We start from the raw sequence: 24,193 nt of genomic DNA, 5'->3' as shown, positions 1-24,193 counted from the left end.
ATCTCATATGGACCTTAAACTGAGAATTTCCAGACTGACTTCTCACAGTCTCATAGTCAGTCCCTGAGGAGAATCTTTGGACTTCAGCGCAGACCTAAAAAAAAGAAGAAGCTGTAAACTTTTCTCCTGCATGCAGTTTCCATCCCGAGAAATTCCCCCCCAAAAAAAGCCGATCTGGTGAGGCCGATGGCTGACCTGAGAGCTGCCGCTCATGCCTGTCTGTCTGTCTGTCTGTCTGTCTGTCTGTCTGTCTGTGTTTCTGACCACTGTGCTGCTCCACTTCCTCCTCGTCTGTCCACTGCAGAGCGACCGCAGCAGCGGATGAACAACATCCTGACCTCAGCCACGGAGCCGTACGACGTCTCGCTCTCCAGATCCTTCCAGAACCTCAGCCATCTGCCGCCGTCCTACGAGCTGGCCCTGCAGTCTGACCTAAGTAAATACTGCTCTTCCTCCTCCTCCTCTTCCTCTTCCTCCTCTTTGCCCTGTGCATAAGCGATGTCTGTCCTGATGAAAGGTCTGAATGTCCATTAACGGAGACGAGCGTTAAGTGTCTCCAGATGTTCGTCGTCCACGCTCTCACCTTTTTAAAAAGGAGGGAAAATCTCCTCCTTAAGTGCGTGACGTTTTCCAGGCGTCTCACATCATATTTCCTCACACTCGTGCGTCGGCACATCGACTGTTGTCTAATTGCCGTGTAATTTGGCTCCATCTTTGGCGCGTGTCACGCCGCTAATGTCTGCTAATGACATTTTAAACGGCACTTTTTTTTTTGCTCCTATAGGCCGACGGGGCGACAGGGCGGTGCTTTAACGTCTCGGCGATGACACGGATCGTTATCTCCGCCCTGACATTTTCAGACGCTGATGCTGAGATTAAAACGTCGTCGTCAGAGTAAAAACAAGTTTGACTTCATTCGTCTTTCTGACTTTAAACTGGACTCAGTAACAGGAGTCACTGTAACTTCTCCACGCCACGTATTACTGCGGTGTTTATACAGTATATTACTGTGGTTTAGCAGTATTTTCTCTTAAAATACAGTATATTACTGTGGTTTAGCAGTATTTTGTCTTATTATTAAATATATTACTGTGATTTAGCAGTATTTCCCCTTAAAATGCAGTATATTACTGTGGCTAAGCAGTATTTCCCCTCAAAATACAGTATATTATTGCGGTTAAGGAAAATCATATAAATTGTATACACTGTTTTTTGTTCAAATACATTAATTACTGTGGTTTAGCAGTGTTTTTTCTTAAAATACAGTATATTACTGTTGTTTAGCAGTATTTTCTCTTAAATTGCAGTATATTACTGTGGTTTTAGCAATATGTCCCCTTAAAATACAGTATATTACTGTGGTTAAGCAGTATTTTTTACTTAAAATACAGTATATTACTGTGGTTTAGCAGTATTTTCTCTTAAAATACATCATATTACTGCAGTTTAGCAATATGTCCCCTTAAAATACAGTATATTACTGTGGTTTAGCAGTATTTTTTACTTAAAATACAGTAAATTACTGTGGTTTAGCAATATGTCCCCTTAAAATACATCATATTACTGCAGTTTAGCAATATGTCCCCTTAAAATACAGTATATTACTGTGGTTTAGCAGTATTTTTTACTTAAAATACAGTAAATTACTGTGGTTTAGCAGTATTTTTGCCTAAAATACAGTATATTACTGTTGTTTAGCATTATTTTCTCTTAAAATGCAGTATATTACTGCGGTTTAGCAGTATTCTCCCTTAAAATGCAGTATATTGTTATGGTTTAGCAGTATTTTCCCTTAAAACACAGTATATTATTGTGGTTTAGCAGTATTTTCCCTTAAAACGCAGTATATTATTGTGGTTTAGCAGTATTTTTGCTTAAAATACAGCATATTACTGTGGTTTAGCAGTACAAATATAGTATGCTAGTATAAATGACCGTGTGTGTGTGTGTGTGTGTGTGTTTGCAGGTGAATGAAGTCGTTGTCACGTCCTCTTTTAGCCTTGAGAAGCTGCTGGAGATTTAAAACCTCGGCGGAAGCGAGCGACCGTTAGAGCTTTGAGTTCGGAGCTTTTGTGTTTCTCTCTCTTTCTCTGCAACAAAAGCAACGATGCTAAATTTGCAGCGATGCATTGTGTTTATACACACACACACACACACACACACACACACACACACACACACGTAAACGCTGCTCTCGCCGTCCTTGAATCTTAACAGTCGTCTGTTTAGGTGATGTGAAAATCAGCGTTTTTAGCTTATGGAGGAGACGGGAGCTGCTGGTCCACTGCTGCCCCCGGTGGTCAGTCATCTTCAGTTTCCTGTCAGTGAACATGGATGTTATTAGTTCAGCCTTTTATTAAGAGGCAGAAAGAATCTTTAATCCGAGAAAAAGGTAAAAAAAAAGACATCGTATAACGGGTTCTAAGTTCCACCTCTCCTGCTCCGATGCTCTGGAAAGATCACTTTATAATTGATGTTCCACTAGTTACACGAGTGTCGGTGCATTATATGATTACAGTCCTCTGCGATCGATAGCCGACACATAAATACCGCGGCTCTATTGAATGTAATCTCGCAGAGTGGGAGTCGGGGCCTTAATCAGCCGCCGTTAGCAATTTCCTGCGTTTGTAGCCGCGCCCGTCGCTCGGGAGCCTTTAGCCGCTCACGATCACGTTAATTGTAAAGTGCTGCGTGTTTTTTTTTTTTTTTTTTAGCAGCACCGCAGAGACGCCGCGCTCGGGCAAACATGCATCACCGCTCTTAAATCATTTTAGTGTAAACACTTTAAATAAAAAAGGCCAGAGCTTAAATCAAGACTGTGCGGCTCGGCGGAGGAAAGACGTGCTGTATTTGCACAAACGTGTGTGTGTGTGTGTGTGTGGATAAGTAATGTTGCAGTAAATCCTCTAATGGTGTCTTTATTTGCCTGAATGACAGAGAGAAGCTGCTCTCGTCTCCCTCCTCTTTTATATTTGACAGTATTTTAGTTAGAAGACTCCCTGTTTGCTAATCTGCACCTGCTGACGTCGCTGCAGCCCACTTCACTCTGTGGTGTTTTCATTTTCTGTTTACAGAGAACGACAGAGTTTTCATTGAGTAAAAAAAATCCTTCAAATCCAAAGCCGTGTTTATTGGCTCCCATGTTTAACAGATTACGAGCAGTGTTGGTCCTAAAAATACAGTATATTTTGTGGTTTAGCAGCAATTTCCCATTAAATACATTATGCTACGGTGGTTTTGCAGTATTTTCCCATGAAAAAACAGTATATTACTGCAGTTTAGCAGCGTTTTCCCATATAATACAGTTTATTTATGTGGTTTAGCTTTATTTTCCCATAAATTGCATTATGTTACGGTGGTTTAGCAGTAAAAATGCAGTATATTACTGTTGTTTAGGTGTGTATTCCCTTAAAATACAGTAGGTTACTCTGGTTTAGCAGTATTTTCTCATTAAATACAGTATGTTACTGCAGTTTAGCAGCATTTTCCATAAAATACAGTTTATTTCTGTGGTTTAGCAGTATTTTCCGATAAACTACAGTTTATTACTTTGGTTTTGCAGTATTTTCCCATAATATACAGTATATCACTGCAGTAAAGCAGTGTTTTCCCATAAAATACATTATATTACTGGAGTTTCGCAGTGTTTTCCCATAAAATATAGTATATTACTGTGGTCTTGCAGTGTTTTCCTATAAAATGCATGAATATAATGTGGTTTAGCATTATTTCCCATAAAACACAGTATATTTCGATGGTTTTGCAGTATTTCCCCATAAAATACAGTATATTACAACTACAGTTTGTAATATATTTATATTACTGCAGTTTTGGAGTGTTTTAAAATCAAGTCCCAAATGGTCGTGATTTATTTCCATTCGCCCTCAACAGTAACTTCCACACCTGTGAGAACATTCTGCAGGTGAATGAAAATCTGAGCGTTCAGTGGAATCAATGTCCTTAAGTTTGACCTATCATGGAGCGACGAGCCTCGGCTGTTGATTGCTAGCGCACTCGTAGCCTCTGGTTGAGTTTGGTTGACATTTTCCGCCATAATGTCGTTTCTAAACCAATTCCCTCCCAGGAGGAAAAATCCTAAACCACCACTGCCCCCGAGGCCAGAGACGAACTGACTTCATTAGAAATGCACAGAGCGGTGGACATGAAGCCCTAATGGAGGCACGATAAGGTGACCTTCTGTGTCCAGGCGTGAGATCATCGCTCCCCGAGCGTCCAAACAAACAAAGTCCTGTCGTTAAAGTCCTCTGTGGCTCTGTGGAGAGCGAGCGACGGCCCTCAAAACAGAGCTTTGACCTCACTGCTCCTCGCTAATTAACTGCTGCACAGGTGACGACACCTGAGCCGCGGCAGTTAATCACGGGACGTCAGTGGAATCACTCCCTCGAGTCCACAGAGCTGCACAAAAAATATAAAACACAGGGAGACAGAACTCTGCAGAGAGAGATGTTTACGGTTTGAATGGTTTTAGGATCAGGTGGAGGAGGTTCCATATCTGCGGTTCCATTCAGACTATAGTGAAGCTCCATGTCTTTCTATGTGTCCTCAGTCCCATATTACACTCCATTGACCGTGATTTCTCACCAGTTTGCCTCGATGGATGAATTCCAATTCCTTGCTTAACCCTCAATCTCAAAAATGCTCTCCCTCTAGTGCAAGTTCTGTCCTGATTCTCAGAAAAATTAAGTTGAGGCCAAGTTTAAGGGCTGTATCGCCCTCAATATTGAGATTTTCCGAGACCACCCTTGGGAGCAAGGGCTACCCAGAATGCACTGCGTGTTTTGGCATAACAAAGATGGCGCCGAAAGCAGAGAAACGAGTACGCTACAAATGAAGTATTTTCTTTGATGTAAACCATTGTATTATCTTAGTTTAGGCCCATATTATGGATTACTGACGTCATTGTTGCGTAACATTTATTTTTATTTTACGATCTTTTGTCAATAGTCGGCCGGTGTGGTTTACTTTTCAATAAGTCGTGGTGTGTGGTAACTGTCATCTGAATATTTGTATGAGTATCATCTTATAACTAACTGACAACCTAATAACTTGACTGACAAACGGATCAGAATAAATAATCCTGACGTAAATGTGTTCTTCTTCTTCTTCTTCTTCTTCGTTTTTGGAGTTGACAGACTGGACGCAGCTTTGGCGTTATTCTGCCCCCTACAGTCTGAAGACGTATCTGCATTTAAGGGGTGTCCCATTTCTAAGTGAACAAAAAAACCCTTAACACTTGGTTTTGAGGACAGTTAAGATTAAGGGTTGAGCTTGAGGGTTAAGATAGGAATAGGAATTGGCCCCATTTCTATGTCTTTGGTTCAATCCTGTGTCACTATTCGGCTTTATACTCTGAACCCTAACCCTTTAACCAATGCCAAAGGAACCAACATTGGTTAGCAGCCCATGCCATGGCGAAGAGGCAATGAATTGGGCTTCTAACCTTCAATCCTGGGACAGGCCAAGGGCTGGGGTGCCCCTGAGCAAGGCACCCAATCCCCCACTGCTGGTGTGTGTGCAATAATTACTCATTCTTATTCATGTTGTGCACCTACGTCAATATTGGCAGTCTTTTGTACGTACCATAAATTGGTCCACTAGAATTTCTCAGGTGCTAAAGACGTTTTCTGTTAAATCTGCTGCTCTTGAAGGGTGTGTGGGAGTAAATGTTAACCACATATCCAGTTCCCAAAGTTCCAAGGGATAAGGGCAAGCGTCCCTGGTCATCGTCGTCTTTGTCTTTGGCTTCTTCAACCAACGTCTTTCTTCAACCACTTTTGCGCGAATGGTCTCAAATCGAGTATGTCCGTGTGTGTGTATCGTAGCCTATTATGTCATTTATTTTGTCTCCACAACGTCCACATGTCAAATCAAGTAATGACGAACAGTTATCTGTGAACTTGCAGACGCACTCGTGAGGAGAGTTTTTACGTAATGCGAATTTTGGGGACATTAGAAAACATTCGCTTACTCGTAAAAAAGGCTTAATGTCCGGAAACAGCGATCGACCATCGCCAAATCTCTCATGGGCATGTCTCGACAAGTCCACTTTCACCTCTCCAAAAACCAAAAACCAAAACAAGGGTCTTTGTTTCTTATAGACGTACTCGGACATTAAGCTATAAGCGATAATATTGGGACGAGGGATGACTAGAGATCCATGGACATTAAGTATTTTCACATCCCCAACTTCTGAGACTAAAAGAGAGCAGATTACTGTCGGGTTAGGGTTAATAACTCGTAAAAGCATGAATTTGGCAACATGACAACATTGTTACAACACTGTTGTTAAAGTAGCCAATCTGTACCACGGAGAAAAGTGACATAAATATTCAACAAAGTTTTAAATCTTTAGGTTTTGCCAACTTTTTTTCCAATTTGAAATATTCCAGATGAGACTGAAACTGATCAAAAATGATTGTGAAAATGCCAGCAGTCTTTTTATTTCGCCTCAATTAAACTCAGGTACAGTTTGTCTGAAGCTCATTTGCAGCGAACTCTGAAGGCAAGTCTTGATTTTTTAGAGAAAACATTGACCCACACACACACACTGGCGTTTTGTCCACGGGGAATCTCCCAGTAATGAGTCACTGTCGAGCAGCCGGCGAATCAAGCTCTTTAATGAGAGTTCCCTCAGAGGGAGTCCAAACAGTCTCAGTTAAAGCCAGGAGAAGCTCGTGGTCGTGGTGGTGATGAGGAGCCTCCTCTCAGCAGGAGCCGCCTGGGTTTCATCTCGTCTGCAGGCGTTTGAGAATCCGCTGCTACACGACAATGATGGAAAAAATGATGCGGTGACGTTTTTTTACAGTCTTTGTTTTCTCCGTTGAGTTTCGGAAAGCAAAAGTATTTGGCGAACAAAAGTGATTTCCTGAATACTGCAGATACATCTGTGATGTTTAAACTCCTGCGGGGGCTTTTTTGTTGTTGTTGCAAAGCTTCTGCATGAACTGAAGTTTTTGTGTGAGATTTGTTTGGTGAAATGTGTGCAAACCTAACCAAATAAATTTAATTACCAATAATAATAGTCGGCATCGCACCGAAATTAAGGAAATGATCCATTTGCCCTGATGCACTTTGACAGTGAGCTGACTTTAGTCTTGAAAACAAAAAGTTTCTGCGAATGACTTGAAATTTAGTATCATAATAGTCGGCATCACCCTGAACAAGGATCAGTTGAAAATATTTGCAAACCTCTTAAGGAAAAATTTTAATGAATTTTTGAAATTCAGGAAATTATCCATTTGCCCTGATGCACTTTGACAGTGAGCTGACTTTATTCAAAAAACAAAAAGTATCTCAGAATGACTTGAAATTTACCATCATAATAGTCGGCATCACCCTGAACAAGGATCTGTTGAAATTATTTGCAAAAATCTTAAGGAATAATTTTAATGAATTTTTGAAATTGAGGAAATTATCCATTTGCCCTGATGCACTTTGACAGTGAGCTGACTTTATTCAAAAAACAAAAAGTATCTCAGAATGACTTGAAATTTACCATCATAATAGTCGGCATCACCCTGAACAAGGATCTGTTGAAATTATTTGCAAAAATCTTAAGGAATAATTTTAATGAATTTTTGAAATTGAGGAAATTATCCATTTGCCCTGATGCACTTTGACAGTGAGCTGACTTTCTTCAAAAACAAAAAGTATCTTGAAATGACTTAATATTTTCTATAATAATAGTCAGCATCGCCCTGAACAAGGATCCGTTGAAAATATTTGCAAACCTCATAAGGAATAACTTTTATGATTATTTGAAATTGAGCAAATACATTTGCACTTGATCCCAGTGAAGTAACTTTATTTAAAAATAAATAAATAAGTATCTTGAAATGACTTGAAATCTTCTATAATAACAGTCAGCATCGCCCTGAACAAGGATCCATTAAAAATATTTGCAAACCTCTTAAGGAATAATTTTAATGAATTTCTGAAATTGAGGAAATTATTCATTTGCCCTGATGCACTTTGACAGTGAGCTGACTTTATTCAAAAAAACAAAAAGTATCTTGAAATGACTTAATATTTTCTATAATAATAGTCAGCATCACCCTGAACAAGTATCCATTGAAAATATTTGCAAACCTCTTACGGAATAATTTTAATGATTTTTTGAAATTGAGGAAATGATCCATTCGCCCTGATGCACTTTGACAGTGAACTGACTTTATTCAAATACAAAAAGTATCTCAGAATGACTTGAAATCTTCTATAATAATAGTCAGCATCACCCTGAAAAAGGATCCATTTAAAATATATGCAAACCTCTTAAGGAATAATTATAAAGAATTTTTGAAATTGAGGAAATTATCCATTTGCCCTGATGCACTTTGACAGTGAGCTGACTTTCTTCAAAAAAATAAAAAGTATCTTGAAGTGACTTGAAATCTTCTATAATAAAAGTCAGCATCATCCTGAACAAGGATCCATTTAAAATATATGCAAACCTCTTAAGGAATAACTTTTATGAATTTTTGAAATTGAGGAAATGATCCATTCGCCCTAATTGTGGTTACAAATCTGTCGGAATGGGCCCCGAGCGCCACCGGCTGTTATTGAGAAACATAGACGAGCGTTGGTAGAATCACGGGAGATACCAATTACAGTAGGAGGAACATAAAGAAGATGAAGTTTTACAGCGAAAGCCCTTTTGCACAGAAGACACATTGTTTTCTTCCTGGCAATTTGTGTTTCAAGTGTGAGCAATAATGAAGAAAGAGCGTTCCCCTTTTCTCTTTACCCAACTCCCAAGAAACCACGCAGCCACATATTAAACAAAGCATTTTTAAAAGGTTTATTAAAAAAATGTGCTGGTCCAAGGGAAGCTGCTACTGCAGGTGTTAAGATAATATTCTATCACCGCATCGCTGTAGGCGTCGAGGGTTCGGCGGAGATTCTGCTGAAATCCAACGCTTCAGATTGTAATTATTCTGTCATTTATTAAAGTTGTAGGGCATGAGATCATTTAACGATTCCCAAAGACTGGATTGGAATTTTTCCAACCCTTTATAGTGTGTAATAATATAATGTGCATGAAAATGTTTAGATTTAATTAATTTACCTCTCGGAAATTAGGTGTTGACGGACATGGCTGAAAATGAGTCGATACGTTATGCACAAATTAGCTCGGGTCATCATTTATATTACACATTATGGAACTTTTGTAAAAACTGCTTCAGAGTATTGGTTGCTATAACATGCTTTACTAAATTTGTCAAAAAAAAAAAATCTAAATTTGGACGACAAAGTATAGTATGTCTTTTTTTAGGTCAAATTTTGGACCAAAATATTTTTTTCAATTTTTTTTTCAACTTTTGGACAACATTGTATGGTATGACTTTTTTATCCAATTTTGGACCAAAAATCTTTGGTCCGTTTTTTTTTTAGAAATTTTGGTCGACATAGTATAGTATGACGTTTTTGTCAAATTTTGGACCCCCCCCCCCCCAAAAAAAAATCAAAAAAGTTTTCCAGCCCTTTTTGCTCTGTGGCTCCACCTGCAGACATTTTATGGTACTGCACCCAGTAGTGCTTTATAGATGTCATTCATGACGTAGATATTTGTTATTGTGTTGATTTATAAAGTGGAAATGCTGGTCCTCACTTTGTCAGCAACCCAGTCCTCAGTATGGAGCAAGTACAAGAATGTGTGTGTGTGTGTGTGTGTGTGTGATGAGTTGCAGGTGTGTCTGATTGATTGACTGATGACTGACATGTGTGTGAAGGTGGATCCTGCGAGCTGATTGGTTCTTCACAGGTGGCTCCACTATAAGAGATCAGATCATCTCCTCACAGTCAAACTGTCAGCACACACATTTTGTTCTCTGTGGGTTTTTCAAAATAAAGCTTTAAAAAGAGTTTCTTGGGAATGAAATAAATGAGGGAGTTTTGGACACAAATCTGTGGCTTTGATTATTTTATGCACCCAAACAACGACTTTGGTCAAAATGAAGCTCATGATTGGTTTTAGTATGGTTAGCAACCAGAGAACCTGCACAAACGCACAAACTGCTGCTAATGTCCGTCTGATCTCATCGATCACTCTTCGCCTTAGTCTGTATATGTTTGTATGATATCTTTGCATTAAAATCCTTTGGTTTTTCTGGCCTTAAATGAGCCTTTACTTCAGGGGGTGTCAAACATGCGGCCCGTGGTCCAGTTCTGGCCCACCAGAAGGTCCAATCCAGCCCGCAAGATGAATTTGTGCTGTTCTAAGAATGCTTTTAAGAATATGTTCAGAGAGTGAGAGAAGCCAGTGTACGGGCAGAGTTAGCAATGCACATGTCTAAATCATGGATGTATTATATGAACTGGATAGATCACCGCGCCCTCTGCCTTGAAGACAATTTTTACATGGTGGCCACTGTGGGTACTGCAACAGAAAACCCCATAAAATCCCAAAAGCCCAAAAAGCAATTTTCCCATTGACCACAATAGTAAAAGAGACGCCTGTAAAAGTGTCCCCAGGACACCTGGAGACATGGACACGGACTTTTATAGATCTTTATATGGTAGTGGTACTACTGCGCATGCTCTATGGGCCCCATAACCCGGAAATAAACGCAGAACTTTTTTTGGCATATGCAGCTTTATAGGAATGAACGGAAGCAAAGGGGCGGAGCTCTATCCAGTTCATATAATACATCCATGGTCTAAATGCTAAGCTTAGGCATAGCATGTTCAGGTTTTGTGAAAAGATTGATTTAATGTAAAAACAAAATTTTACTTATCCAGCCCACTTGAGATCAACCCTGCTTTTACGTGGACTTTACGTAGGAAAGACTTTCCATTCCGTTTGTCATCTTACGTTGATGTGTTTCGACAGCAGCCTGAACTATAAACAACAAAAAAACGAGAAAAAAACGTCTTATCTGGTCCCCAAAGGCCACCGTAGAGGACACGTCAGTTTGTTCCAATCTGCGGTCTCACCATTAGATGTCACTATTTCTCAGACTGTGGATCTTTTCTTGCCATCTGCGTTGCCTTTACATCGGAACTCGAAAAAGTCGGAGTTATGTTGGTTAGAAATCAGAAAAATGGGCTAGCAATACCAGTCAATAACAAACACAAACAGCGTAGCAACATGTTCGCGGATAAAAAAAAAAAATTAACGGTAATTTGACAATTTACTGTGAAACAAAATAAGACTGAAGACTCAGAGGCGATTCTAGAATATAAATATAATATATAATATATAATAATATAAAACATATATAAACCGAGTAAAAAAGATATGCATTACACTGTAAATAATCCTCTTCATTTCCCAACTTGCAGAACGATAACTTCACACAGGTTAAAGTGAGGTGGGGCCCCTTTAGGGGGGGTTTCCTACTGAGATGTCATTGTTGTTTAAGGGGGACGGGGAGGCAGCTGCTCACTGCACATTTCAGTAAAAACAGCCCTCAGGCTCCGAGTGTCGGGGGGGGGGCCCCTATGGGCTCGGGGCCCCAAGCAGTTGCCTGCCCTGCCTGTTCACAAGCTGCCTGTCTGTGAGGAGCTATTAGCGCTAGAGGTCGTTCCCAGTTCCCAAAGCTCATTTGTTGTCTTTCCTCACTCAGGTGATAAGGACGTTGACGACTACTACACGAGGAAGCATCATCACGCCGACTTTGGCGGCCGGGGACCGACGCACATGATGAAGCTGAGCGCCGAGCCCCTGCAGCAGCACCAGCACCAGCACCAGCACCAGCACCAACAGCAGCACCAGCAGCGGCAGCGCCCGCGCCGCGTCCAGCGCGCCATGTCCCAGGACCACGTGCTGTCTCCCCCCAGGACGCCGCGGCGCGGCGACTACGGCCTGTCCTCCTACGGCGTCATGGCGGCGACGGCGTACGGCAGCAGCCGCCACCTCTCCGAGGAGCAGCTGCTGTCCGCCGACCGCCTCCACTCGCAGGATCCGCTGCTGCTGTCGCCGGCGATGCGGCGCGACAAGTTCCGGGAGAAGGCGATGGCGCGGGCCATGTCCCACGCCGACATGCTGCTGCCGACCACGCCCGTCATGGACCGCCACAAGGTGACTAAGATGCACTCGCAGCCCGCCGCCCCCAGCGACTCCTACAACACGCTGACGGTCAACCACCAGCCGAGCACGTCCAAGAGGCAGGCGTTTGCCTCGCGGCGGACGCACACGGTGGACCACCTACAGTACATTCCGGGCCACCACCACACATACCGCACTGCCAGTAAGAACGAGGTAACTGTTTAACCGCGGAGAGGGTTCCTTCCCCGCGAGGCAGTTCAAGGACTTCCTGCTTTTTAGCACAAGCTTCCTGTGTCATCCATGTTTTTTCCCGGGGGTGTAACCAGAATCAAAGACTTTCCTCTCGTAGAGCGTCACAAGGGCTTCGAGCGTCGGAATCCTTCACGTCTGGACGTTTTTTTGGCGGCGTGAAGAGAATATTTTTTAAAACCGAACTGGACGTCGGACTGGAAAAAAAAGGGGGGGGGGGGGGGGGGGGGAATTGTGTCAACTTTATAAATATATAAATACACTATATTTACTATTTGTATTTCCAGTCCTTGTTATAGCTTTAGAGATTCTTACCGACTGACGTGAGCGAGCACTTCAGGAGGAAATGCCTCGGAAATGAAAATCTGTCCCATTTCAGCGACGAAGGGGATTTTGTGGGTTAAAAAGCACAATTAATGAATTCCCTTATTTTGTTTTTTTTGCTTTGGTTCATTTCCATTTCCTTTCGTTCTTTTTTTCCTTCCTAAGCGGTCAGAACATATCAGCTTATTAGTGAAAAACAGACTCTGAGTCTGTTGCATACAATAGATGATTGTACATAGGCTACGTTAGCGGCAGTAAAAGAGAGTTTAAAAAACAACAACAACACACTGGCCCGTTATTTTTGTTTGTTTTTCTCCTCTCACGTAGAATCTATAACGGATTCACAATTAATATCTTTAATTTTAGATAAGTCAAAGAACCCAGGTTAGTGTTATTTCCACAGATGTCTGTGAAATTGTGGATCTAATAAATAGAAGGGGGATTTTTTTCTTTTTCTCTCTTTGTTTTTTTTCTTGTTTTTTTAAACTGTGCTTGTAGCGTAGAATGTGCAAAAACAAGCGTTCACTCGATCGGCGTCTTGAGCTGAAAATGAATCCCCGTCTCCATGGCTTTTTGAATCCTCTTGGTTCATGTTTTGGTTCACGTACCTGGCGTCTGTCAGCGATGCAATGACCTTTTCTCCGCCGTCGCCGCCGCCGCCGCCGCCGCTGCTGCTGCTGCTGCTTCCATCTCTACATATCAGGTGCTCTGTGTCGGAACTGACGAGCAAAAAAAAACAAAACAAAAAGAAGAGGTCCAGTCGTAGTTTTGTGTTGCTGTGATGACAATAAAACAATCAGTACTTGTTTTGCAGCAGAGGGCGCCATACACTGCTAGTCAATCGAGCGTTAATTGAAACTGTGAACTGTTTTTTTTTTCCGGGTGTCTTCATTAAAGTAATGCCTTACTGTACGGAATCCACGTGCTCTTAATTGCAAACAATCACGTTTAAAGTCCTGTCTCTTTGTGTCTTTTTGTGCAACATTAGCGACGATAGACGAGAACCGGCTGTAGAAAACTCTGCTTTGACGGATGATACCGAACGCTCATGTTTACCTGAACGCTCAAATTCATCTTGGTTGAGTGCTGAGTTGGACACAATCGTTGGAATGGTAATATCCTGAAGTCCAATGGACCAAAGTTCTGGTTCGTGGGAGATCTTTTTGGGGGTCGCAAAATATATAGTCGCAGTTTATTTATCAAACACTGACATATACATTGCTTGGTTTGAAAATCCAGATTATCAACAGTGACATTGTTTTGAATAAGTGAAATGAGTCTTAAGTCTTGGTGTTGAAGCCAAACTTCAAATCCCAACTCAAAATCCCAAATCAGGGAGATTTAAAATTCAAATTCCAAGTCCCAGTTCAAGATAATTTCAACATCATTATTTCCCAAGCAAAGAACCTAGTGGGACTTTACTTGGGAACGGTTAGGGTTAGGGTAAATCCCACTAACCCTAATCCAGCTAAAATCTCAAATCAAGGCAAATCAAAGTGTCAATTCCCAAGACAACAAGTCAAGATTTTAAGGCAACGTCATTGAGCCACAGGTTAAGGTTGAAGTCAACATCAGGACCAAGTAAAATCCCAACTCAAATCAAACCAAGTATCCAAAGTCAAGTCAAAGACGAATCCAACATCGGGACAATTCACTCCTGAGAAAGAAAAACTAAGTCAAAGTTTCAAATCAAGTCATGTCACAAGTCATGACTTGAAGGCAAGTCATTGTCTTTGATTGTCCTGAATTGTCTTTACATGGGACTACGCAGTACTGATTTAGGTAAATCAGAAGGTAAATCAGTACTGAATCGTCCCATGTAAAGACTATTCAGTCCCCAAGAAGAGATGATCAGAGTCACAGGTTAACATCCGGAGTCAAAACAAGTCAAGACTTGAAAAGCGAGACTGTGGTGTCTTAGAAAAGTCCATAGTCAGGTGAATCTGTGCCGAGTAGTGCCAAGACGAGACAATTTAGTCCCACTAATTCCAGATAATTAACCCCTTGAGTCAAACTAGAAGGTCCCAACTGAGACAACTCAGTCACATCTAAGTCACGACAAATCATCACCAAGTTGAGACTGAGCGATACGATACTTTAGATTAGGTCTTAAATTAAGGTATCGACGCTGATTCAGAGCCAATTTGTTCCAGATTAAATTCTTTCAATGAAAAACCAGAACAAATCAAGTCAGGACGACTGAGTTCCAGGTAAAGATCTGAGTCGAGTTCCCTGATCAAGAGCTTCGAGGATTTCAATGTGTGAAACATGAACAACGTGTATCGCGAGATTATGACGATCTTTAATAATAATAATCCACTGATGTCTGTCAAACGTCTCTCACACGGTTCTGTTTGTTTCTGTTTCTCGTGATGATTATTTATCAAAGTGTGAAGAATCGGCCAAACGTAGTCAAACTTCTCAATGTGTGACTGTCATTTGAATTAAATGATGTCAATTAGAGCTTTTGTCTTTTACCCTCGCTGATAATTAACTGTCATTATTGTACATATTTAATGAGTGTGCGTGGGTGAGCGTAGACGAGTCGATCACAAACTTCTGCTTCTTAATTAATGAATAATAATGATGTCATCCCAACAGCCTTTCTCTCTCTCTCTTTGTGCAATACTTCCTGTTCATGCAGTAGAACTCTATAACCACTTCCTTAAGAAATGTCGTGGTGCTCATTTGCTGCCATCGAGGCTTTGTTGTCCTTCTATTTTGTTTTGTTTTATAACGCAGCTCAGTGTGGTGTGAATGAAACTGCGTCTGTGTCACTGCACACACGACTGGAGACTCATTTAAAGGCTTCAAAACAACAAAAATACAAACTGTTTCTGTGTTTGTTTTCAAATCATTTATCAGTAATAGTATAAAATATAAAGGGAACTTGGCTTGACTGTTCGAAGGGACTGGGGATGCACGATATTATCCGTATGATATCGGTATCATTTAACCTTTTAGCATTTAGCAGATGCTTTTATCCAAAAAGCAGTAGTAGTAGTATTGGAAAGAACAGAGGACTGAAGGGGTAAAAGGTAAGTGCTAGGACAGAAGATGCTCTTGGAAGAGCTGGGTCTTCAAGAGCTTCTTGAAGATAGGACTCTGGTATCGCTCGGTACGTCCAGATTCCACGACGCGTGAAAAGAGTCTGCATGGTCGAACCCAGACCATAATCCTTTGATGAACGGAGCAGTCGAGGGGTAACATAAGTTCTTTAGGAGATCATGTAAGTCGGCTGGAGCAGACCCATGAAGCACTTTGTAGGCTAGCGTCAGTGATTTGATGCTAGCTTGGATCAGGCGGCGAAGGGGTGGCGTGTGCCCTTTTAGGCTGATTGAGCGGTTTGATAGCCTGTTAGCAGGGCGTTGCAGTAATCAAGGCGGGAGACGACCAAAACCTGCACTAGGAACCGGGTTAGCCTGTTGAGTTAGCCTGTTGAGCAGTGCAAAGCGACATAGGCAACATGATCACCCAAGTTTCACCCAATCAGAATCAGAATCAGAATCAGAATTGAACACCCAAGTTCCTTGCGACCTTGGTAGGACCCAGAGCTGGGGAGCGGATGTCCATGCAGATATCAGCAGATAATTAATTCATTTAAAGTTTATTATCAAATATCGTCAAACACATCAGGATCTGCCCATTGCAGGAGAAAAATGTATAGTTATCTAATAGCAAACCTTACAACTCAACTCACAAAGGCTATCTTTGTTGAACCTAACCTAACTGGGGCAGAGGACCAGTAACTTAAGCCCAATTTATACTCCTGCGTAAATTGCTCTACGTAGGTTACGAAGACCCCTCTACGTCTCCGGAGAGCCTGTTGTAGAGTCTCTGCATCGTCTACGACTACACAAAAGTGTCCGTCACTCCGTCAAGGGACAACGGAGACGGCAAGAGCTACGATTGGTCCTCAGGACAGGCCGAGATAACGCTGCTATGTGCCGGCTCACAGTGCGCACCGAGCGTCCACAGAGGCGGAGCTGATCCCCGCCGATAACGCCGCTGCCAAACTATAAATACGTCATATCTTAACACACACAGCACATGTTTAGACTCTAAATGGCCAATTTCTCACCTCAAAACTGCGTTCCGTGACACAGAAAAGTGAGAAACGGCAACAACAACAGTCGTTCTCTCTCGGACGCCATTGCTCACTGTAGCCAAAAGCACATCAACCTTGCACAGCGACCCCTAATGATCGGGCCGGAAATTGCAGCGCGTATCCGTCACGACGACGCAGAAGTATGAAGGCTGGAGGGGTCTCCGTGGTTACGCAGTCGGAGAAGTATAATGTGGCCTTAACCCCCACTGTCCTCCCCAAGATTCTCGGCAGCAACAACCTTAGATAGACCATAACTCTGGGATTCACAGGCAGACGGACAGAAGACGCCCAACTGCTAAAACCTCCTTGTTCATGTTTGGCATCGTCTCAGTTCTCAATTACTTCAGCCTGAAATATACATATCAAATATTGATTATTTTCAGAGATTTTAACCCATTTAAGGCCAGAATGTTTACACTAAACTCAAATCTGTGCTATATTCATTCAACACAGACAACATGGCTTGACATGACTGGCACAAAATGTCCCTATGAACTCTAAAGGGTTAAATCCTTTTCCCTAAAATATGGTTACGCTTTGGTTTTGTGTTGTCACGGCTCTGATTTCACCACACATTTCAGCGTGGGCTGAACTGGTCATTTGGTTAAAAGCCTAAAAGTAGTAGTTTTTTTTTATTTTTTATAAACTAGTTTCAAGTGAGGCTTTTAACGACGTAGCACAAAGTCAATTATCTGTCAGTGTGGATGAAATCAGCCCCGAGGGCACGGAATAAACAAAGCAACTCGTGGAAAATGAACCAAATATCGTGCAAATGTGCTCCTTTTTTCAAAGAACTGACTCCAGTGTGTGTTTGAACAGCCATTTACATACAATAACAACCTTTTTCTAATGTTAGCATAATGTTAGCATACTGTCGGTGAAGATGCCGTGTGAGTCCGGTCCCGGCTCGCGGTGATTATGTCCAACAACAATATCAACACTGGAAAAGTTTTCCCCAGAGTTTCCTCCAGGATAAAGCAGTTTGCAGAGAGCAGGTTTCTCCCCAGTGTGTGTGTGTGTGTGTGTGTGTGTGTGTGTGTGTGTGTGTGTGTGTGCAGAATCAGTACAGACACACACTGGGCTCCCAGGTGATCGGTCAACCGTGACACTGCTCAAATGGGAAGTCATTGGTGCAGCAAGAGTTTCAGACTCACCAGAAGTTGCACCCCCAACCCCCGCCACAACCCCCCCCCCCCCCCACCCCCACACCCCCACACCCCCGCGCGTCACGTGGCGTTCTTTACTTATCGCTTTGCAGCAGCTTTTTCGACAGCTGCAGTCGACGCCGGAGAAAACAGTCGATCAACTGAGGCCGGACCAGGAAATATGTAAAACTGAGGGCAGGAGCTTCCAAAAAACGGATTCTGAAAATTGACAATATTGGATCTCAAGGCTCTCGTGGGGTTGGCAGATAAACCCTGACGTTACACTGGGTGCATGCAAACATAATAATACAGTATATATATAAATGGCGGGGTACACAGAGACAAACACCTACAGTCCTACGGTCGATTCAGAGCGTTTCATTGACCTAATCCCCAAATCTGCATGTTTTTGGACTGTGGGAGGAAACCCGGAGTAGAACCCGGAGAAAACCCACGCTCACATGGGGAGAACATGCAAACTCCACTCAGAAAGGCCCTTGTTCTGATTGGGTATCAAACCGGGGTTTCTTCTTGCTGCAAAGGCGAGAGTGCCCACCACTATTCCAACCGTGTGACCCACTGTCGAAGCAGTTAGGGTTTATTTTCACGTCAGCGACAGGAAGTGGACGAAATGCAAATTATTCCTTTTTCAGGAGAGAAATAAAATGAAGACATTACAAATATCTTAATATTAGCGTTAGGTTAAGGGTCGGTGTTTGGGTTAGCTTAAAAAATGAAGACACAGCAGCTCTCTCTTCTATCTCGACACTCTTAGAAATAAAAGTGCTCAGTTGAACCATATAAGGTTCTTGGGCTTGTCCTCATAGGAGAACCCTTTTTGGCTCTAGGTAGAACCTTTTTACAAAGGTTTCACCAAGAACCCTTTATTCAGGAAAGGGGTTTTAAAGTGTTCTCTGGATCAAAATGGTTCTTACTGGAACCATTAGTGTTACCAAGAACCCTTGAAAAACCCTTTTCTCTTCAGCAAAGGGTTTTTCAGAAGCAAATGGTTCCAGGTAGAACCTCAGCCCTTGTAGAAGAACCCTTTTGGAACCCTTATTTCTAAGAGTGGACCTCAGCTCCCTGTTTCACTTTCTCTCACCCTTTCCTCTCCTCTATACCCCATTTTTTCCTTTCACCCCAACCTGTCTAGGCAGATGGCCGCACATGTTTGAGTCTGGTTCTGTCAGAGATTTGTTTTCTTATTTTTCTTTCCAGTGATGCCCAGTGTTTTCTCTGCTCTTTATGATGTAAAGGGTGTTTAGGTTTTCTTACTATGTGCAGAAACTTGAGATATTTAGGGTTTTGGTGCCACCACCAGGGTTGGTCATGTCGCAGGAGAACTTGGTACGTTCTGCAGCAGATCAACAGATCAACAGAGCTGGTTTTCTTCAACATTTCCCAAACCCAGGATGAGAAATTGACCGTCAGTTCCATGCTGTGGAACTAATATTTCCGATGCATGGACGGTCAATTTGAGCTGACTTGTTCCCGCTTGGTCCGTGGCGGGTCACATATGTGCAGTTGAGGCCTGTTTGTGACTATCAGGGTTAGGGTTTCTAGGGTTTCTATCTTCTACACCATGGGCGCCCAAGTGCTGCAACACTGATGTATTTTGAAGACCACGTGACCACAAATAAACCTTGTTTGGTCAAATTCGAGCACGGCGTCACGTCCTCATGTGATGTTTTTTGCCTCAACATCCACCGCTCTTTTTATTCCCCTTGTTGTTGTTGTTGTTCTTTGTCCAGCTGCTCAAAGCGTTGTGTTGTGTCGTGTTCCTCGTCACTGACGCCGTAAACAAAACCACAACCAGACTCCTGTTACGTCTATGACACGTGTGTTAATGCCCTTCTGTTCCACATGGCGTCGTCTCTTGAAATTCACAGAGCAGTGAAATGCATTTTTTTTTTTTTTTTTTTTGCCTTAAACAAAACCTTATGCTTACAAAAGTGCACACACACACACACACACACACACACACAAATGTGAGAGATAGCAGAAGGCAGCAGTTTCCACTTCCTTCTGCTTTTGTCCATTTGCATTTAGATGGAAAAATTGAACAAGGTTATTTTGGACAACTGTGGCTCAAATAGAGGAGCATCGTACGGTCAAGGCTTTTCTCTTTTAGCCATTTCGACACTTTAATTCTGCTCTTTTTTTGTCTCCTTATCGGGCGAATTAAACCCAGATCGTCACACACAGGTGATCGTTTACCATCCGGAAAAGGTTGAGGTTGTGTTTATATTCTTATCAGAGATCTACAAGTCCATCGGTCCGTCAGTAAAAATGAAATAACCACCTTTTCTTTTCAGTCAGTGTGGATCACTGCTGTCTCACACTCTGTTTTTTAAAGGAATGACCTTTACGTTAAAAAAAGAAAAAACCACGCAGACCTCGGGGAAGAAGCCTGAACTTTTCCCGTTGTCTTTTATTATTCTTCAGATTCTCAGCTGAGTTGACAAAGGTAGAAGGATTTTTTTTTCTTCTTCTTCTTCTTCTTTCTCTTGAAAAGGCTGCAGTTGACCTTCAACATCTCACTGCCAAACAAATCCCATCAGAAGTCACAGCCGCGTGAGGGATAAGTGTCGCTCTGATCGACTGATGCTTCAAACGCGGCGCAAAAGGACGTGAGGGACCACAGAAAAACCAATATACCACTTTATTAGGTACACGGGGACTGTGATAAAGTGTGTGGCGACTGGTGGAGGTTCTTCTTCATACATTTTAAAGCGGACCTAGACCGGAAGTTCCAATTAACGCTGTTTTTTTAGTGTGTATCTGCATCATTACCTTGTTTACGAAGCCCTGAAGGTTCTAAACAAACAGTTCAGTCACTGCTGAGAACGCTGTGTTTTATTGTAATCTCGGGGCTCAACGAGATCTCTGAAAAAACCCGGTCCGGTTACGTAAACACCGGTTCTCCTGCTCCGGGCACTTGTCCGGGCACATCCGGTTGCGTACATTGAACCGCAGAAGATGAATAACGTCCGTTGTGGAGGTGTTTCACGGGCGACAGTGTCTTCTGACTCTGGGTCAAAGGTCGTCAAAGGGACTGCGGCGGGGAGTCGTGAAGAAGCTATTTTTAAACACTGTTAAAACAATGTTTTGATAATGAGGAGCAGTGCATCCACCATTCCAGAGGGGGGAGCTGTGCTTCTGAGAGCGGATGTGCTGCTGAATATACTGTCCAATCACAAGACTCTGTCTTCTGGGTGAGAGAGTTGAGTCTCAAATATCGCGGCTGGGCAACAGCGTCAGAAAAGACAGATTTCTATCGGCTCGTTTACAGCAACTAGGAGGTTTTTGAGCATAAAAACAAGTTAATGTATGTAAGTAGACCTCCATAACTAACATATATGTGCAACAAGACCACTCTATGTGAGCTTTAATGTAATGAGCTCTTATTTAAGGTGGTATATTTGGTGCGCACCAAATGTGTTTGGTCCCTTGGTTTGGTTCGTTCGTGTAGGTGTGAGAGTAATCTCGGTACTTTGGTGCGCACCAAGCTCACCCCTTCAGGCAGGTTTCGGACCGTTTTATCTGACCTACTTTTGTACGGTTCCACTGGTGTGAAAGCAACCGAAGCAAATGGGACGAAACGGTCGAGTTTAATGCATTATGGGGATGAGATGAGATACGGGATTACCCCCGAATTTCCACTGGGCGTGGCGCGCCCGGTGGAAATCGGGGGTTGGTCCGGTTCCGGTGCCGATGGTCTACTTTGGTACGTTTTAGAACTCTGCGTATGTGAAAGCAAACCGTACCCACGTGTGTTTGCCACATTGTAACATTTTTCTGACTGGTCCGGACCAAAGCAATCGAACTTTAGGTTCTGTTGACGTTTTTGCAAGAAAAATGCATATTTCCCCCCCCCCCCCCCAGATAGATGATGTCCTATTCTCTTTTTCAGACCATTCTAACCATTAAAAGTCATTATTAATGCTCAGTTTGAACCTCAGCAGCTCGTCGTGGACCCTTGTACGTGTGTGTGTACCTAATAAAGTGACCACGAGGGCACTTGGAGCAACAGTGGAGGCTCTAAAGCAGCGTAAATTAAACTAAAATTCACTTAAGTACATCAATAAACCGCTATGAAAACCAAGATACTGAATCTGTTGTTTTGGTTTGAGCATCATATCTTATTGAAAATGTGTTTTTATCATTCAGTTTTCACTCATATCGAGTTTTCTCCGGCAGTTTCATACATTATTTCATGAAGCGTGCCTCGGTTTTGTTCAGGATTTCCTAAACATTATTGGCAGTTACATCAATAAGAGTTGTTTCAGACGGATGAAAATGTGGAATATTTCCCTGTGAAATGAGTTCAGTATAAGAGGGAAACGCTCAATGTTTATTCCTCTAATTGTCTCGTTGTTTATCTTTGTTTTAAACACTTGCTCTGTAAAAGTCCGTGGGCAAGTGAGCGATATTTAAATCCGAAGACCTCCCCCCCCCCCCCCCTCCCCCGTTTTACATTAGTTTGGTCTAAAAGGGAAATAATCCGGTAATGAATGCTCCGAGTCGCTCGCTCGCCGCTGAACAAACCACCCGAGCAGAAACGGAAGCCCATTATCTGAACTGCAATTATACCAACAACATCCAACCTGGGCAGAAATTGGACAATTTGTGTTATTTATGGTCCGCAGTCGCCGCTGCTCACCTCCGGGGGGGGGGGAAAGGAAACACGATGGATGCCGGGGCATCATGTAAATGCGGCCTGTTTTAATAGAGGCGGGTGCTTCAGGAGCCTGAGAGTGTAAACACCGCGGCGTTCAGCGGTGACGGCGCCACCAAGGGATTCTGATGATGAATGCAGCTAATAGGCGTTCCTCACTGTGTGTGCGTGTGTGTGTGTGTGTGTGGTTCTGGTCGGCGGCTGATATCGATCGGTCCCTGACATACTGCCTTCACCACTGCTTAAAAGAGAGCAGTCAATAGCTGAGCTGCCTGGTGCGATGGCCCCCAGTGTTTCTGCAGTGGAATGGATAGTTGTAGAATGAGAAGAGGGGGGTAAAAAAAATAGTGTAATGGTGAAACTATAGAGTCTACAGAGGAAAATACACAAACATTGACTGGTGTGTCTCTGCAACACAGACAATCTCAGTGTCTCCGATAGTTTTTTTTCTCCCTCCTCCTGATGCTACTCCCTCCTCCTCCTCTTTTACTTTTATTTTTCCAATTCACTTTTATGACTTTCCGGAGCTTTTTATGAGCTCTTATGGCAGTTCTGCAGAGAAATGAAAGGCAGAGGACGCCGACGCATCAGACAACGACGGGAGACGAACAAAAAAGACACTCGGCCGAGATGAAAACGTTCTCCTTTAATGAAGTTCACGTCAGGTCGCCGTGCCGTATAATCAGGCAGGAGAAGCGAACGACGGCGTCGCTGGCCTGCGAATCATTTCCTGACCGAATTTTTGACAATTTATTCAGCAGATGTCCTGCAGCAAATTGGAAATATTTTCTTAAAAAAATCACCGGTGGACAAGTTTGCGGTGTAAACAAGAGACTGGAAACAGCTACAGAACATGCTAACCAATGTTAGTTTACTGGGAGTGACATCAGTTTTCTTGAAGTTGGTGAATCTGGGAAAAGTTTACCCTGAAAAATCTCCATTGGAAGATTCCAGTTCACCCTTACACCTCTATGGGTACATGTCAATGCTTAAAGAGGACATAGAGTGGTCCTGTTGCACATATAATATAACATGCTAACGAGCTAACATATTATGTTAGTTATGGAGGTCTACTTACATACATTCACTTGTTTTTATGCTCAAAAACCTCCTAGTTGCTGTAAACGAGCCGATAGAAATCTGTCTTTTCTGACGCTGTTTCCCAGCCGCGATATTTGAGACTCAACTCTCACCCCCAAAAGACAGAGTGTGTTGTGATTGGACAGCCAGCGTAGAGGCTTCCAAACTGTCTTGTGATTGGCCAGTGACCCGGATGTGACATATTCAGCACACCGGCTCTCAGAAGCGCAGCTCCCCCCTCTGGAACGGTGGATGCACTGCTACTCATTATCAAAACATTGTTTTAACAGTGTTTAAAAATAGCTTCTTCACGACTCCCCGCCGCAGTCCCTTTGACGACCTTTGACCCAGAGTCAGAAGACGCTGTCGCTCGTGAAACACCTCCACAACGGACGTTATTCTTCTTCTGCAGTTCAATGTACGCAACCGGATGTGCCCGGACTAGTGCCCGGAGCAGGAGGAAGATGTCTGCTGTTCAGGAGAACCGCTGTTTACGTAACCGGACCGGGTTTTTTCAGAGATCTCACTGAGCCCGAGATTACAATAAAACACAGCGTTCTCAGCAGTGGCTGAACTGTTTGTTTAGAACCTTCAGGGCTTCG

At 42.7% G+C, this 24,193-nt stretch overlaps 1 protein-coding gene across 1 annotated transcript in view; it reads left to right on the top strand.

Annotated features, from left to right (window-relative positions):
- shisa6 (shisa family member 6) overlaps positions 1-12,232 on the top strand; it is a gene marked incomplete at both ends in the record, with an annotated part of 96,684 nt that extends 84,452 nt beyond the window's left edge. The window contains 2 exons of the mRNA XM_083896037.1: positions 305-436; positions 11,586-12,232. Of these exons, the coding sequence (XP_083752163.1) occupies positions 305-436; positions 11,586-12,232 (779 nt within the window). The remainder of the gene's footprint in view (positions 1-304; positions 437-11,585) is intronic.
- Between the last annotated feature and the right edge of the window lie 11,961 nt (positions 12,233-24,193).

This window comes from Microchirus variegatus (genome assembly GCF_963457635.1).
Source record: "Microchirus variegatus genome assembly, chromosome: 10".
NCBI lineage: Eukaryota > Metazoa > Chordata > Actinopteri > Pleuronectiformes > Soleidae > Microchirus > Microchirus variegatus.
Note: the sequence above shows the minus strand (reverse complement) of the source record. Positions and strands in the feature narration are given on the sequence as shown.